This window comes from Rhinoderma darwinii, chromosome 5 (genome assembly GCF_050947455.1).
Source record: "Rhinoderma darwinii isolate aRhiDar2 chromosome 5, aRhiDar2.hap1, whole genome shotgun sequence".
In the NCBI taxonomy this organism is placed as follows: domain Eukaryota; kingdom Metazoa; phylum Chordata; class Amphibia; order Anura; family Rhinodermatidae; genus Rhinoderma; species Rhinoderma darwinii.
This window is the reverse complement of record NC_134691.1, coordinates 63,002,929-63,021,942: the sequence shown is the minus strand read 5'-3', so window position 1 is coordinate 63,021,942 and position 19,014 is coordinate 63,002,929. Positions and strand designations below refer to the sequence as shown.

At 40.2% G+C, this 19,014-nt stretch overlaps 1 protein-coding gene across 5 annotated transcripts in view; it reads right to left on the bottom strand.

The window, feature by feature from the left end:
- Nucleotides 1–19,014, bottom strand: part of LOC142652506 (uncharacterized) — a 104,959-nt gene that overhangs the window by 71,827 nt on the left and 14,118 nt on the right. For 3 of the 5 annotated variants that reach the window (XM_075828155.1, XM_075828156.1, XM_075828154.1), the window contains exons 4-5: nucleotides 14,203–14,281; nucleotides 6,598–6,712 (exon numbers count right to left, since the gene is read on the bottom strand). In XM_075828155.1, coding sequence (XP_075684270.1) covers nucleotides 6,598–6,712; nucleotides 14,203–14,281 — 194 coding nt within the window. The remainder of the gene's footprint in view (nucleotides 1–6,597; nucleotides 6,713–14,202; nucleotides 14,282–19,014) is intronic. The other 2 variants (XM_075828158.1, XM_075828157.1) reach the window with 1 other exon arrangement.

The following is a 19,014-nucleotide window of genomic DNA, read 5'->3' as shown; positions in this document are numbered from 1 at the left end:
CTCCCAGCCTTGTGTCTCATTGGCTGCTTTAAAATTTTCCACACAGAGCCACGTTTTTAAACTCTTTATTCATTTGTCCCATTTTAGACATTCAAGAATATAATTTAGTTTATCTTTAGTGTGCCAAAATTTTCTTGGATATTTTTGTTCTTGCCATTCTTGTCAAAAACCCATCTTCATAAATGAACCAACAGCCAAAGTATACCCAAAAATAAAAATGTACCTAAAGGGGTTGTCCGATGAAAAGAAAAACTATTTAGCATTTTGCTTTTGTGAAATAAATAAACTTTCTAATATACTCTATTTTTAAAACCTGCACGGGTTGCAGGTTTTAGTCCCCATTGTGTGGACCCAGAAGTGTGGAGCTGCGATTCTTGCTGGGATGCGTCAACACAATCTCCGGGAGAAGGAGCATCCCCCTCCTCTCTGTGTGTTGATAATGCGGATGAAGGGGCTGGCTGCCTGGCTCAATTCATCAGCTATCCAGCCCCTTCCCCCTTAAGGCTTAGCTGATGAATTGAGCCAGGCAGCCAGCCCTTTTATACGTGTCATCGACAAACAGAGAGGAGAGGAACTCCTATAGTCTGTGTCGAAGCGTGGCAGCAAGAACGGCCGGGTCTATGCAATGGGGAATGAAAACCTGCAATCCATGCAGGTTTTAAAAATTAAGTATATTAGAAAGTTTCTTTATTTCAAAAAAGCAAAGTAATATATTGTTAAAATGCAAGCTGAAAGCCAAAATGCACACAGTCCACTCAAGGCCCTGAAAAATGTCCAAGCAGTCGGTAATTTAAACATATAAGGTAACTACACATTCCTTGAGGGTAAACTTTCCAAAATATGGTTGCTTTCGGGGAGTTTCCACTGGGGCTAAGGGGCTTTGCAAATGCGACATGGCCTATGCACACCATTCCAGATAAATTGGAGCTTCAAAAGCCAGATGATGCTCCTTCCCTTTTGGGCCCTGTCGTGTGTCCAAACAGCAGTAAATGACAGCATATGGGGTTTAACTATACTCAGAAGATATTTCTTTACAAATATTGGAGTGCTTTTTCTCCTTTAGTCCCTATGGAAATGTAAAAAAAAATTCAAAACCTATATTTTATCGAAAAAAATTTCGATTTTCATTTTCACTAATTCCAATAATTTATGCAAAAAAATTCTAGGGTCTAAATGCTCACTATACCCCTAGATAAATTTCTTGAGAGGTGTAGTTTCCCAAATAGGGTCATTTTTTAGGGGTTTCCACTGTTTTGGCCCCTCAATGGTTTTGCAAATGCGACATGGCCTCAGCAAACAATTCCAGCTAAATTTGAGCTCCAAAAGCCAAATGGTGCTCCTTCTAAGCCCTGGTGTGGGTTCAAAGAGCTGTTTCTGACCACATATGGGGTATTTCTGTGTTCAGAAGAGTTTGCTTTACAAATATTTGGGTGCTTTTTCTCCTTTATCTATTGTGAATATGGAATAATCTGAGGTAAAACTTAATTTTACTTGAAAAAAAACGTAGATTTTCATTTCCATGACCTAATTACACTAAATTCAGCAAAAATCTGTGGGGTCAAAATGCTCACTATACCACTCAATATATTCCTTGAGGGGTGTAGTTTCCAAAATGGGGTCACGTTTGGGGGGTTTCCACTGTTTTGGTCCCTCCAGTCCGTTACAAACGCGACATGGCACTGAAAACCATTCCAGCAAAATCTGCGCTCCAAAATCCAAATTGTGCTCCTACCCTTCTGAGACCTGCCGTGGGTCTATACAGCAGTTTATTACCACATATGGGGTATTGCCGTAATCAGGGGAAATTGCTTTATAAATATTGGGGTGTTTTTTCTCCTTTATTCCTTGTAAAAATTAGAAAATTCTATGTTTTTTCAGGAAAAAAAATAATTTTAATTTTTACAGACTAATTCAAATAAATTTAGCAAAAAAACTGTGGGGTCAAAATGCTAGCTATAGCCCTAGATACATTCCTTGAGGGGTATAGTTTCCAAAATGGGGTCACTTTTGGGGGGTTTCAACTGTTTTGGTCCCTCCAGTCCGTTACAAACGCGACATGGCACTGAAAACCATTCCAGCAAAATCTGTGCTCCAAAATCCAAATGGTGCTCCTACCCTTCTGAGACCTGCCGTGGGTCTATACAGCAGTTTATTACCACATATGGGGTATTGCCGTAATCAGGGGAAATTGCTTTATAAATGTTGTGGTGCTTTTTCTCATTTCTTCCTTGTAAAAAATTGAAAATTCTATGGTTTTTCAGGAAAAAAAATAATTTTCATTTTTACAGGCTAATTCAAATAAATTTAGCAAAAAAACTGTGGGGTCAAAATGCTAACTATAGCTCTAGATACATTCCTTGAGGTGTGTAGTTTCCAAAATGGGGTCACTTTTGGGGGATTTCCACTGTTTTGGCACCACAAGACCTCTTTACACCTGATATGGTACCTAAGGGTATGTTCACACGGCCTATTTACGGACGTAATTCGGGCGTTTTTGCCCCGAATTACGTCTGAAAATAGCGCCTCAATAGCGCTGACAAACATCTGCCCATTGAAAGCAATGGGTAGACGTTTGTCTGTTCACACGAGGCGTATATTTACGCGCCGCTGTCAAATGACGGCGCGTAAATAGACGCCCGCGTCAAAGAAGTGACCTGTCACTTCTTTGGCCGTAATTGGAGCCGTTATTCATTGACTCCAATGAATAGCAGCGCTAATTACGTCCGTAATTGACGCGGCGTTCAAGCGCCTGCACATGCCGGTACGGCTGAAATTACGGGGATGTTTTCAGGCTGAAACATCCCCGTAATTTCAGCCGTAACGGACGCCCTCGTGTGAACATACCCTAAAATATAATCTAATAAAAAGGAGGCCCCAAAATCCTCTAGCTGCTCCTTTGCTTCTGAGGTTTGTGTTTCAGTCCATTACCACACTAGGACCACATGTGGGATATTTCTAAAAACTGCAGAACCTGGGCAATAAATATTGAGTTGCATTTCTCTGGTAAAACTTTCTGTGTTACAGAAAAAAATTTATTACAAATGAATTTCATCAAAAAAAATAACATTTGTAAATTTCACCTTTACATTGCTTTAATTCCTGTGAAACGCCTGAAAGGTTAAAACACTTTCTGAATGGGGTTTTAAATACTTCGAGGGGTGCAGTTTTTAAAATAAAGTGTTTTTTAAGGTTTTCAAATATATGGGCCCCTCAAAACCACTTCAGAATTGAACTGGTCCCTGAAAAAAAAGCCTTTTGACATTTTCTTGAAAATGTGAGAAATTGCTGCTAAAATTCTAAGCCTTGTAACGTCCTCGAAAAAAAAAAGGACGTTCAAAAAACAATGCAAACATAAAGTAGACATATGGGAAATGTTAAATAGTAACTATTTTGGGTGGTATTACTATCTGTTTTACAAGAAGATACATTTACATTTAGAAAAATCATATTTTTTGCAAATTTTCGCCAAATTTTGGCGTTTTTCACAAATAAATATTAAATTTATCGACCAATTTTTTTCACTAACATAAAGTACAATATGTCACGAGAAAACAATCTCGGAATCGCTTGGATAGGTATAAGCATTCCAGAGTTATTACCACATAAAGTGACACATGTCAGATTTGATAAAATAGGGCTGGTCCTGAAGGCCAAAATGAGCTTGGTCCTGAAAGGGTTAAAAAATGTTTTAAAAGTTTGAAATATGCATCGGCATATTGTGACACCGTAACTTTTTTCGATTTTGTGTATAGAGCTGTGTACGGCGTATTTTTGTACGTGGAAAGATTACGTTTTTATTAATACTATTTCAGGGACTGTCTGGCATTTCGATCAGTTTTTATTACATTTTTTTAGAGCGTTGTAGTGGCAAAAAAATGGCAATATGGCCATTTTGATCTTTTTTACCGCTACAGCGTTCACCGTATTGGAAAAATATTTTTATAGTTCGGGTATTTTCAGACGTGGGGATACTGAATATGTTTATGTTTATTTATTTTTATATGTGATCTAGGGAAAGGCGGGTGATTTAAGTTTTTATATTTTTCTTAAAACTTTTTTTATCATTTTTTTCATTACTATTTGTTAGCCCCCCTAGGGGGCTTGAGCCTGCGATCATTAGATCACTTAGATCACTTATTGCCATAGACTGCAATATTACAGTATTGCAGTCTATGGCAAAATCAGTGCATTGCTATTGAGGAGGTGACCTGCCACATCTTGCCGCCCGGGAGCCGTTGACTGGCATTAAAGTGAAAGACAAACTAAAAGAACCCTCAAATGCCGATGGTCATATCTGACCGAGGCATCTGAGGGGTTAAATGCTTGCAATCAGAGATGTCTGATCACAAGCATTGCCGCTGGGTCCCTGCTGTGTAACACAACAGAGACCCGCCGCCATTTTTAAATACCCGTTCCCGACGTAAATCGCCAGATTAGCGACGGGAAAGGGTTAAAGTTAATGGGTTCTGCCGGCCGCCATTGGTGTCTGTCGTACAGCGAAACAGAGCAGAACAACGGAAATACCAACCCAGATGTGAACAAGCCCTTAGGCCTCATTTACACGAGCGTGTGTGCGCAAAGGGCACTTGACAGCTCCGTGTGTCATCACTGTATGATGCGCGGCTGCGTGATTTTCGTGATTTTCGCCTGTGATTGGCTGCAGCCTGTGCTTGGCCTGTGATTGGCTGCAGCTGTCACTTGGACTGAATTGTCATCCCGGGAGGTCAGACTGGAGGAAGAATCCGGGAGTTATCGGTAAGTCAGAACTTCTTTTTTTTTTTTACACGTTCATGTATATTGTGATCGGAAGTCACTGTCCAGGGTGCTGAACCAGTTTAACTCTTTCAGCACCCTGGACAGTGACTGTCTCCTGACGTCGCGTACCGCCAAATTTTTTGCCGGGTTCGGTCAAAACGAGTTCGGCCGAACCCGGTGAAGTTCGGTTCGCTCATCTCTAAGACACTCCGTTTGGATGTTTGTAAACAGAAAAGCACGTGGTGCTTTTCTGTTTACATTCAGAGTTTGACAGCTCTTGCGCGAATCACGCAGTTTGCACAGAAGTGCTTCCGTGCGACCTTCGTGGTTTTCACGCACCCATTGACTTCAATGGGTGCGTGATGCGCGAAAAACGCAGAAATTTAGAACGTCGTGAGTTTTTTTCAGCGCACTCACGCTGAGCAAAACTCACGGACTGTCTGCATGCCCCCATAGACTTGTATAGGTTCGTGCGACCCGCGTGAAAAGCACGCGCGTCGCACGGACGTATATCACGTTCGTGTAAATGAGGCCTTACTTAGTGGTTCAGTGTACTTGGAGGATAGGGTTTTTCAAAAAAAAAATTGAAATAGCTCAGATCACATAATCACTTCATTGATGTACTAAAAATCTTTACCTATTTTTTATTTTTTAATCTTTGCTCTAACCCATTAAGGGTGTCAAAGACATATAGATATCTCCACTGATGTGACCCATAAGAAACGTCAATAATCTTTGGTGCAACTGGACAATTCCTTTAAGAATGCAACTGGCTTGGTTATAAATTAAAGAGGCTCTGTCACCAGATTATCAAATCCCTATCTCCTATTGCATGTGATCGGCGCTGCAATGTAGAGAACAGTAACGTTTTTGTTTTTTTTAAAACGATCATTTTTGGGCAAGTTATGAGCTATTTTATATTTATGCAAATGAGCCTTTCTAATGGACAACTGGGCGTGTTTTCTCTTATTTCCAACTGGGTGTGTATTGTGTTTGTAACATCTGGGCGTGTTTACTTGTTTTACTAGCTGGGCATTGTGAATAGAAGTGTATGATGCTGACATATGATGCTGACATACACTTCTATTCACAACGCCCAGCTAGTAAAACAAGTAAACACGCCCAGATGTTACAAACACAATACACGCCCAGATGTTACAAACACAATACACGCCCAGATGTTACAAACGCAATACACGCCCAGATGTTACAAACACAATACACGCCCAGATGTTACAAACACAATACACGCCCAGATGTTACAAACACAATACACGCCCAGATGTTACAAACACAATACACGCCCAGTTGGAAATAAGAGAAAACACGCCCAGTTGTCCATTAGAAAGGCTCATTTGCATAAATATATAAAATTGCTCATAACTTGGCCAAAAATGATTGTTTTTTTAAAAAAAACAAAAAAACAGTTACTGTTATGTACATTGCAGCGCCGATCACATGCAATAGGAGATAGGGATTTGATAATCTGGTGACAGAGCCTCTTTAAGCGTCACGTCTGGCTACTGCAGCAGAAATGTTGTATTACATGGCTCCCTTTGGTTTGTGTATCCTGGAAAACTTCACAATGAATTGATAGATAGAGCATTATACCCAAGCTGAAACCACAGAGAGATTCCCTGGACAGCTCTGTCCTGATCACACTGCATTGTGCTCCATGTCTGGGAGAAACACCCAACATAACAGCGGCTGGGACAGGGCAGGTGGCATGTTCCCCCCAGACATTTAGTGCTTTATTTCCATTATGTTGAGGGCACACCCTCTATTTAAGAAGGAGACAGAGGAGGTGAAACAAAGACAACTCAATCTGCATAATGAGAATACCTGAGATATCCTGCAGGTGCCTTCGCTGGGACTCCACCTCTCCTTTCATTGCACTGATAGTGGCCTCTTTCATACTCAGCTCCACCTGCATGGTGTCAATCTGAGACTGCAGATCCTAGAAAGAAAACACGGCACACACTGTTATTCAGAGGGGTGAAGTAATGCAATACAGGGTACTTCATGTGCCCACTGACTGCCAGTGTTATACATTACCTTCACACAAGCCTTTATACCAGACTCCATCTATAGCAGTGGTAACCTGTGTCCTTCCAGAAGTTGCAAAACTACAACTCTCAGCATACACTGATTTATTGCATGATATGTACATACTAGCTGCAATGTATGCAACGATTTTGGATGAAGTGAGGATACCTCTTTGGGTTCTGGAGATGGGGGGCACTAGTAATCTTGTCAATGGAGAAACTGGCCATAGATATGGGATTTTTGTCTGCAAATCCTACTGATTTCGGTGGGATCTACTAATGTTTAACTGACAGGTATTTCTTATCTATGGTCTCCTTAAAGGAGTTCTCCACTACTGGACAACTGATGACCTATCCACCGGATAGGTCATCAGTATATCATCGGTGCAGGCTCGACACCCGGACCCTGCACCGTTAAGCCGCTCCGGCTGCCTCCGGGCACAGGATGTTGTTGCCCATTATGCTATGTACGGTGCCGGAAGCAGTTGGCTCCGTACATTGCATAGCGGCCATGCTGCAGAACTGCAGCTCCGCTGCTATTCAGTGGCCGGAGCCAACTGCTTCTGTATGTACAATCAATATATGCACTCCAACACGCATTAGTACTAAGGGCTAGGTCAGGATCAGGGTCCGACCTCCCATATATAATCAGATAGGCAACTCTATTTGAATATTGAGAACACAGAGAAACAAGAGCTTATAGCCAAGAAATTTTGTTTAACCATTACAAAATTTTATTATTTAACATATACAAAAAATACATATATATAAAAAAGGACAAGACTCTAGAAAGAAGTTTCAAGGAGCAAACATCGAAGATATCAATATGCAAAGATTGGTTTGGCTATATTACCATAGCGAAACGCGAGTTGGGGCTTTTGTGCTGGAGCACACATCGTACTACTACTGCTATTTCATATGGGTAAGCCTTATCCAACACTTCTTATCTCCTAGTAACTAACTTTTGGTAATTGATCCTGATGCAATACTCGGTATCTAGATCCCCATACAATACCTCTGTTTACATTGGGCTATTTGCAATGCGATCTTGCCCCACAAGAGGTAGTTTCCTACTTTTGAACGATTCTGTGTTTATGGATAATATAGCCAAACCAATCTTTGCATATTGATATCTTCGATGTTTGCTCCTTGAAACTTCTTTCTAGAGTCTTGTCCTTTTTTATATTGTATTTTATATATATGTATTTTTTGTATATGTTAAATAATAAAATTTTGTAATGGTTAAACAAAATTTCTTGGCTATAAGCTCTTGTTTCTCTGCGTTCTCATGCTTCTGTATGTACGTCTGGTGCCCGGAGGCAGCCAGGGCGGCTTAACGGTGCGGGGTCCCGGTTTCGGACCCGCACCGATGATATACTGATGACCTATCCGGTGGATAGGTCATCAGTTGTCCAGTAGTGGACAACCCCTTTAAGCGGAGAGCAGGTATATGCATATAGTTACTATCCTACAGGACCTATTTAGGTTGGGTTTATACACTATGGTTGCAGTTTTCACGGTAAGGGAAGTATTAAACATTCACACACACAGTTATGATGCAGTTTTTTGATGCAGCTTTTGGCACTGCTTTTGAAACCAAACACAGAAATGGACACAAAAGAAAGAAGATAATTCAGTCATTTCTATATACCTTTCCTTCCCTTTGGATCCACTTCTGGCCTTGGCTCAAAAAACAGAGCCAAAACCTGCGTGATCCTTGCCTAAAAATATGGTGTGTATGGGCTCTTGGAGAAATAGTGGAAGTGATGCACACTACAACATGTTTACATGATTCAGAATTGATGTGGAAAAATGACTTTGTGTAAATGGACTGTATGGCAGGTCACGGTGTCCCCTGCGGCTCCGTACTAAAAAGCTGCAGGGAAACAATGGCTACGTGGATCACAATGGGTAGCGATTCTTCTAAGGGAGAATACCTCGTAATATGTCGCCTGATTACACATGTCACAATTTTATTACTGTCGGAGTTGTATGAAATCGGAGGCATAAGGAGGTACATTAGGGCCCTACAGATCTGTATTAATAGATACAAGAATTACAGACATACCATAACTCCCATGATTTCAGATGTCTTAGCAGGGACACTTTAGGTCAGTCGTATTTAACCTTGTTTGTTCTGAGGGCTCAATTTTCAGAGAGTATTATAAGGGTATGTGCACACACACTCATTACGTCCGTAATTGACGGACGTATTTCGGCCGCAAGTACCGGACCGAACACAGTGCAGGGAGCCGGGCTCCTAGCATCATAGTTATGTACGATGCTAGGACTCCCTGCCTCGCTGCAGGACAACGGTCCCGTACTGTAATCATGTTTTCAGTACGGGACAGTAGTTCCACGGAGAGGCAGGGACTCCTAGCATCGTACATAAGTATGATGCTAGGAGCCCGGCTCCCTGCACTGTGTTCGGTCCGGAACTTGCGGCCGAAATACGTCCGTCAATTACGGACGGTATTAGTGTGTGTGCACATACCCTTAGTGGAAGGAGTCACAATAACATTTTGACATAATGTGCGTCTAGTATACTCTACTGCACTGATCAAGGCTGGACCACAAAAACATGGGATGTATTGTCATTACATTACATAGCAACATCCCATCTAAGGCTGGGTTCACACGACCTATTTTCAGACGTAATGGAGGCGTTTTACGCCTCGAATTACATCTGAAAAAACGGCACCAATACGTTGGCAAACATCTGCCCATTACTTTCAATGGGCTTTACGATGTACTGTGCCGACGACCTGTCATTTTACGCGTCGCTGTCAAAAGATGGCTCGTAAAATTGCAGCCTCGTCAAAAGAAGTGCAGGACACTTCTTGGGACGTAATTGGAGCCGTTTTTCATTGACTCTATCGAAAACAGCTCCAAAAACGCCTGAACTGAAGCCTCAAAAGAAGCTCCAAATTTAATTTTCAGCTTCAAAAACGCCTGAAAATCAGAGGCTGTTTTCTCTGAAATCAGCTCCGTATTTTCAGACGTTTTTTGTTAAGCGTGTGAACATACCCTTAGGGTATGTTCACACGAGGTCATTACGTCCGTAATTGACGGACGTATTTCGGCCGCAAGTACCGGACCGAAACACAGTGCAGGGAGCCGGGCTCCTAGCATCATAGTTATGTACGATGCTAGGAGTCGCTGCCTCGCTGCCGGACAACTGTCCCGTACTGTAATCATGTTTTCAGTACGGGACAGACGTTAATGTGCTCGTGTGAACCCAGCCTTAGAAGGATCAAATATAAATAAATAATGACTGAATATACTGGATGTATGGCAATATGCTGTTTGCAGAGGGAGAACACTTTATGGAGTAATAAAGTATTTATTAATGCAGATCTGTTGATCAATTCCAAACAACAGAAATTCCAAGAGGAAGAGAGAGAATCAGGTGAAAAGAGGGGAATGTCCCTTTGGAATAAGGACACTTGGGAGGTATGCTATACAGATACAGCAATGAAGACAGCTACATTGGAAATCCTTGAGTTGACTTGGCAGAAGATAGAGCTATAAACCCCGCTGCATCCTATAACAGGCCATTTATGGTCACATTGCGTGGTTGTAACTCGAGTTTCATTCTGCTGGATATTAGGGCTACACGTCTACACGAAGCGTTCATTGTTTATAGAATCCTGTTTAAGTTCCAGGACAAAACTCTGCATTCTGTACATAGAGGTATGATGGGGGCTTCTATGCTACTACCGCATATATGTATATAAAGTACCGCAGTATAGAATACATTATAAATACCTATCATATACACTAGGATAAAAAAAAAAAAGCTATGACAAACTAAAGAACACTATGTCCACAACTCTATACTAAGGGTATGTTCACACGCAGTGTTTTTTAGGTGTATTTCAGGGCGTAAACACCTCGAAATACACAACTGAAACGCTGAAAAACACCTTCCCATTGAAATCCATGGAAAAAAAGGCATATATTTCAGACGAGGCATTTTTTTGCAATAAATAAGTAAAAATCCCACATAAAAAATGAAAAACCGACTTTTTCTCTTATAAAATACTTTAATATGAAAAAAACGAAATTAAAACATTACACATATTTTGTATTGCCGTGTCCGTAACGACCCCACCTAAAAAAGCGATTACATTATTTAACCCGCACAGTGAACGCCGTAAAAAGTAAAATAAAAAACAATGGCAGAATTGCTGTTTTCTGTTCATCCTGCCTTCAAAAAAATTTGATAAAAAGTGATCAAAAAGTTGCATGTACTCCAAAATGGTACCAATAAAAACTAGAAGTCGTCCTGCAAAAAAAACAAGCCCTCATACAGCCTCATCGGCATAATAATAAAAAAATGATGGCTCTTAAAACATGGCGACACAAAAACAAATAATTTTAAAAAAAATATATGTTTTTACTGTATAAAAGTAGTAAAATATACAAAATCCATATAAATTTAGTATCACCACAAACGTAATAACCCACTGAATAAAGTTATTATGTTATTAATACCACACAGTAAACGGCGTAAATCTAAGACGCAAAAAAAGAGTGGCGAAGTTTTTTTTTTTTCCATTGCCCACCCAAAAAAGTTAATCAATAAATTATACGTACCCCACAATGCTATTAAAAAATACAACTTGTCCCGGAAAAAACAAGACCTTATACAGCTATGTCGACGCAAAAATAAAAAAAAGTTATAGCTCTTGGACTGCGACGATGGAAAAACGTAAAAAATAGCCTGGTCATGAAGGTCTAAAATAGGCTGGTCATTAAGGGTTTAAAATGACTAATGTACGACCAGCTTAACTTTGTCTTTTCTTCCGTTAAAAGCACATGTCTATATTATAGCATGGTTTTGTACAGAGTTGTAATAGGACTGCCATAGCGGTCCATGAGACCTACATTGTACCTCCATATTCCTCCGATTTCATACAATGGTATAAAGAGGTTATTTCTGTCTGATTCCATATGTTCCCCATGCGACAGAAAAAATAATTGTGGCATACTCCATCAGATGTTATATGTACGGAGGTATTCGCCTGATAGAGCCTGTATAGCAGCAGTAAGCAGAATGAACTACCATACATCTTCCGTGCATACGGCTCTGCATATAGCACGTTCTCCCATCTGTAAATCTCATAAAACCCTGATGAATATGTAGCACTCAATGTGACTGCAACAAAACCTGTCAGTAGATGTTCCAGAAATTGGCATCATTTTTCCAGAAATAAGCTGTGTGTTACAAGTACCCAATTCTGGTACATACTGTTTTAGGAGTCAAAACACATTGATAAACGTGCCCCCCAGTGATGACTGCACAATTCACCCATGACGATGTAAGACCTACATTGTTCTCAGCAGTGGTCCTGCTCAGTTATCATACACCAGATGTTTATACTTATATAATAAAGAGCTGACGTGACATTATTTTCTCTTGGAGAGTTTAGTGTAAGCACCATGGATAGAGACATAATGATTTCAATGCCTTTTGATGAGAAAATAAAACGCATGGAGAATTCAGACACTGGGGTAGGTTTCTCAATGAGTTGTAACTGGAGTGAAGGTGGCCATAGTTAGCGGAGTTCACACTGTTTGAAGCTTCCATTGGAAGTACAGTTTATGTCAGGAGATTTTCCCTACGCATACCTCCACCGGATGACTCAGACGTATTCGACTGCATTATAAAGGCTCCCATCATAAAAATATATATATATATATACCTTGCAGTATGCGTCTTTTGCAGGAAGTCTCTGTATGGAACAGCATTGTCGCTACACCATTTTATAGAGTTTAAAAAAACGCTGATGCATTTTGCCCCGATTGGCAAAAATTCGGTCAATGGGACCCAATGGATAAATTTGGCACATATGCTGAACATTGATAAACAATTGTTTGGCCAAAAACTATCACTTCTGAGGTGTGGAGGACCTGATCACAATATGCAGGTACCCAGACAATAAGCTGATCAATGGCGGGAGACCACCGGCAATAGCAGCATATTTTTGTCCACACCCTAAAAACTAGGTAGCGGATCCACTCCCACTATGCACAGGTTTGCTTCACAAACAATTGACAGGACTCGAGAGTAGTCTGCAATCGGGCATTACCAAATGCCAGTGGTATTACTGGGTGTAAGAGGACATCCTATGGCAACAGCCATATAGAATAATATGTCCGATAAGAATCACAGGCAGGCTGGCTTGGTTCTTGTAAGTGCAGGATGTTTGCTCTCCATCTAAGTGACCCAGGAGGTTTCTCTCACATGAGAAAGCTGTGTACACAAGGGAATTAAACCCTCCATTAGACACACTTTACAATCAAATGCCTCATAGAGCAAGATAGATTAGATTTCAATAGCAAAATGAAGGAGAGCACATAGTGAGCTTCCCTGTTCAGCAGAGATCTCCCAGTGATATGGAAAGGTACTTTTACACCGGCCAATTTTGGCCGATGCAACGAACGCCGATCAACAAGAGAGCTCGTTGATCTGCACTCGTTTGCTCCTTTCACAAGGAGCTAGTATGGGGATGAACGCTCGTTACTACTATCGCTCGTCCCCATACATTTCTATCATGTCGGCAGCATGTCTCCCTGTTTATACAGGGAGATGAGCTGCCGACAACAATAATACTTTGCATATTTAAAACAATATGATAAACTTGTTTGCTAATGGTAAGTCCTTTTTCCTTTCAACCAGTTTTCATTAATACCTGTAATATTAACTGAAGCGGAGTTCACACAAACTCAACTTAGGCTCTGTTCTCATCTGCGTTGGTCATTTCCGTTGTCCTGCTCCGTCATAGGAGCAGAACAATGAAAATGACGGCAGTGACGACTCAGTCGCATGACAGACACCAACGGCGCCTGACGGACCCCACCACTGGGGTCTACCGGCTTTCCGTAATTTTACCAAAGCACTGCTTGCTGCGCTATTTTGTCTGGCAATATTTACCAAATCTGTGACAGAGCCTCAAACATAGATGTAAACACAGCCAAACCAGACTTAAAGACTATGTACACCTTTGCACTGAAATTCTTTTTTTTATTGTTAATTTGCTTCCTAAATAGTCTTTATTAAAAAAATTGCAGTACAGGGAGGAAGCTGTGCTGACACATGAGAGCTAGTGATGTCAGAAGCATCTTGGACACACAGCACTTACATCCAGAATGTATTACTGGGAGGGATATGCCTACACAGGGGTCTGGTGACCTTTGTTTGCTGATTCCCGCTACCCACAGGCTCCATTAAATTTTCTCTCCAATGAAATGAAATGAGTTACAGTGAATACAGAGTGCTTACATGTGGTGAACTATCTCATTCCTGTAATAGGTTCGGGTCTCAGCAGTCAGACTCCCAATGACCAATGTTTTATCATTGTTGATATAATGATGAAAATAAAAAATAAATACCCACTTTTACTTCTGAAATCATCTGTTCAGCCTCTGCCGTGTGTCTTGGCTGGTTGATTGTGACTTTTCGTGCCTTATTCCTTGTGCAATTTTGTTAAGAAATACGTTTTAATGTTGGTCAGTACACACAGATTTCTCTGTCAATGTTGAGAGCATGTCCACCTTTGGCTCTGTTCACATTATTGCCGGATCCGTCACACAATGGATAGCCGAGCAGCCCAATGGATTTATAACGGGGTCTGCTGGGTTTCGCCAAGGTGTCCATTCATTTGATGGAAAAAATAGTATATAATGCATAACTATTTTTTATATCAAATTTGAATAAATCTACAACAGAAGCTCCGAACTGAGCCTCCAATGAAGATGTGAACATAGCCTTTGAAACACATTTTACGGTTTATCTAATGCTATAATGTACATACAAAACTGAGTATACAGTTCATAATAAGAGCTAGTTTTTTCCTATATAGGATTACTGTAGTCACTGGTGTAAAGACAACACTTCCCAGAATTCAATGAATTTATTGGAGATTTCAGCTCTTAAAGAGGCTCTGTCACCAGAGTCTCAAATCCCTATCTCCTATTGCATGTGATCGGCGCTGCAATGTAGAGAACAGTAACGTTTTTTTTTTTTGAAAAACGTTCATTTTTGGCCAAGTTATGAGCTATTTTATATATATGCAAATGAGCTTTGAAATGGACAACTGGGCGTGTTTTTTTTCGTATGTCCAACTGGGCATGTATTGTGTTTTTAACTGGGCATGTTTACTTGTTTTACTAACTGGGCGTTGTGAATAGAAGTGTATGATGCTGACCAATCAGTGACCAGTCAGCATCATGCACTCCTCTCCATTCATTTACACAGCACATAGTGTTCGTACTAGAACGATGTGCAGCCACATACACAAGTGTCCTGATAATGAATACACATGACCTCCAGCCTGGACGTCATGTGTATTCAGAATCCTGACACTTCTGAATCTTTTCTGTGAGATTCCAGATAACCACGCGTAATCTCGCGAGATTACGAGGTAAACAAGATTTCGTTTCCCTTGCTGGAAATCTCACAGTATTCAAGAATTTAGAAAGTTTAAGTGGAGGTGAAATTTACTAATGACATTTTTTTTTTGCAGAAATTCTATTTTTAAGCCATTTTTTCTACAACACAGAAGGTTTTTTCAGAGAAATAAAACGTAAAAATTATTACCCAGATTCTGCAGTTTTTATAAATATATCATATGTGGTCCTAGTGTGGTAATGGTAAAGGAGCACCTAGAGGATTTTGGAGCCTTCTTTTTATTGGATTATATTTTAGGCACCATGTCAGGTTTGAAGAGGTTTTGTGGTACCAAAACAAAAAGGTAACACCCCCAAAATAACCAATTTTGGAACTACACCCCACAAGGAATTTTTCTAGATGTGTAGTGACCCCACAGGTGTTTCTTAGATTTTATTAGAATTGGGCTGTGAAAATGAAAAATCTAATTGTTGCCAATTTAATGTAGACATTTTTTTATTTCCACAAGGACTAAAGGAGAAAAAGCAACCCTACATTTGTAAAACAATTTCTCCCAAGTACAGCAATACCCCATATGTGGTCATAAACTGCTGTTTAGACACATGGCAGAGCTTAGAAGTGAAGGTGCGCCATTTGGAATGGTTTGTGGAGGTCATGTCGCATTTGCAAAGCCCCTAACGGGCCAAAACAGTGGAGAACCCCCCAGAAGTGACCTCATTTGGGAAACTACACCCCTCGAAGAATTTAGCTAGGGATATATTGAGCATTTTGACCCCACAGGTTGTTCGTGGAAATTACTGGAAGTAGGCTGTGAAAAATGAAAATCTAAATTTTTCCAATAATAATATTAATAATAATAATAATAATAATAATAGGTTTTTCATTTCCACAAGAACTAAAGAAAAAAGAGCACTGCAACATATGTAATACAATTTCTCCCGAGTACAGCAATAACCCATATGTGGTTATAAACGGTTATTTGGACACACGGCAGGCATCAGAAGGGAAGGAGCGCCATTTGGCTTTTGGAATGATATCTGGGTGCCATGTTGCCATGTACAGTGGAAACAATTTGGGAAACTACACCCCTTGAGGAATAATCTAGGGGCATAGTGAGAATTTTGACCCCAAGGTTTTTTGCTGAATTAATTAGAATTAAGCTGTGAAAATGAAAAATATTTTTTTTTCCCAATAAGATGTAGTTTTAGATCAATATTTTTCATTTTTCACAAGGAATAAAGAAAAAAAAAGCACCCCTACACTTGTAAAGCAATGTCTCCCGAGTATGGTAATATGTGATTATAAACTGCTGTTTGGACATATGGGAGGGTTCAGAAGAAAAGGAGTGGTATTTGTCTTTTGGAGCATAGATTTTGCTGGAATGGTTTGCGGACACCATGTCGCATTCGCAAAAACCCCTGATGTAACAAAACAAAAAAACTAAACCCCCTAAAGGCATTTTTCAGGAATTAATACGCAGTGGATGATGCAAAGTCAAAATTGCAATTTTTCCACTGATCTGCCATTTCACTTCTCAATATGTTGTGCCCAGCTTGTGCCACTGGAGAATGTTACCCCATAAATTGTTAAGCGGCTTCTCCTGCTTATGGGAATGACATAAACTGCTTTTTGGGCATGCTGTAGGGCTCAGAAGGGAGGGAGCGACACTTGGCTTTTAGAGCACAGATTTTGCTCGGTAGTAGTTTTGTTTGGAGTTTTACTGGTATTACAGTTTAAAATGTGGGGGTATATGTAATCTGTGCGGAGTACATCAGAGCATAAGAGGGTATAATAATGGGGTAAATAATAAAACTATCCATAGATGTTTGGTACACTGTGAAGCAATCCGTTATGCACAGACCAGTGTCGCACTGATAAACTACATAGTGCAGTGTATTAGAGCTGTCAGTTATTTAGCGACAGCAAGCCTATGAGGACCCGCCGGTGAATTGCTGCCTTCCTCTGTGATGGATCTCCTCATTTCTGTCACAGTTTTGAGGAGAACAAGTGTAAAACACAACACAAACCCGTTTTTTAACCCCAAGCTCCCTGATCCACCTCCCCTCTCCTTTTGGGGACGTTTCAAAAGTTATTTCGTTTGTTAAAAAAAGAAAAAAATATTATAGGTAGTAGTGTAGGATATATATAGGTGCTTATATATATATTATATATATATATATATATATATATATGCACACACGTGTAGATTATATACATACAGATATACATTATATAGTATATATTATAAATATACGCTATATATATATATATCGCACGCAGACATCCGAAAAGGAGTGTTAACCCCTCCCGCACTGATGTTTTAGGCGTGGTTTTCTGTTTTAGCATAACATAAAAAGTTTAATAATCTAAAAATTATTAGTAGTAGTTTAGGTAGGTTATATATATACTTATATATACACACACATACACCAGGTTTCTGCTAACATTTCAGATGCAGTTTTTTTATGTCATAAAATTTAAAAAAAGTTTAAAAAATGAAAAAAATTGTTAAAAAGTATAAAAAATATAAGTAGTTTTATTATAAGCTATATACTCCTTTTTGCGCTGACATTTCAGGCGCTGTTTTTTGCAGTCATAAAAAATTATGGCTAAACAGAAGTACACTGTGGAGGAGGCCTACGCCATGTTGTGTTCAGACACAGACACAGAAACCGCCAGTGAGGATGAGGAACACTTCCTTATTATGTCATCCTCTAGCGATAGTGAGGAACCCCCACAAAGGCGGAGTAGGCAGAGTGATAGTCAGTCAAGTGACTCCAATTGGGTGCCCCCACATATTTTTTCACCCCAAATTCCTGAATTCACTTCTGCCCCAGGAATAAAAATTGATACCACTGGGTACACTGAATTCAAATTTTTTCAAATTTTCTTTACAGAGGAATTGGTGAACCTAATAGTCACACAAACAAATCTTTATGCTGGACAGTCACCCCGAGTCATATTACGCTAGAGGCCAGATGTGGCATCCAAAACGTCCTGCAGAAATTAAAAAGTTCTGGGGACTCCTTCTTAATATGGGGCTTACTAAGAAACCCACCATACGGTCCTATTGGTCGACCGACGTTTTGTATGCTACCCCAATGTACAGGGCTGTAATGGTGAGAACTCGCTTTGAGGCAATATTAAGATTCCTCCATTACACTAACAAGAGCCAGTGCCCTCTGCCTGGTGACCCCAACCAGGACAGGTTATTTAAAATTAGGCCGATTATTACACTTCTTAGGCATACACCCCAAATAAAAACATTGCCATAGATGAGTCACTCGTGCTCTTCAAAGGAAGGCTACGATTGAGGCAATACTTGCCAAGTAAAAGGGCAAAGTACGGAATAAAAATGTATAAGCTCTGTGTGAGTGAAAGTGGGTACACTCATAGATTTAGAATTTATTAGGGAAAAGACTCCCAAATCTGCCTAACAGAGTGTCCCCCTGTCCTCAATACAAGCAGCAAAATTGTGTGGGACCTTTTGTACCGCCTACTAGATAAAGGTTATAAACTTTATATAGACAATTTCTATACTAGAGTCCCACTGTTCCACTGTCTATTTGAGAAAAATACAGTCGCCTGTGGCACAATATGGAGGAATCAAAAAGGCCTCCCAAAAACTTTGGTCGACCAAAAACTGAGACCTGGTGATAACAGATCATTGTGCAATGGGACTGTGATGGTGACCAAATTTAGGGATAAAAAATATGTTTTTATCATCACGTCCATTCATGGGGACAGCAGCACCCCTGTTCCAGTTAGAGGGCGTAATGCCACAGCCCTCAAGCCTGT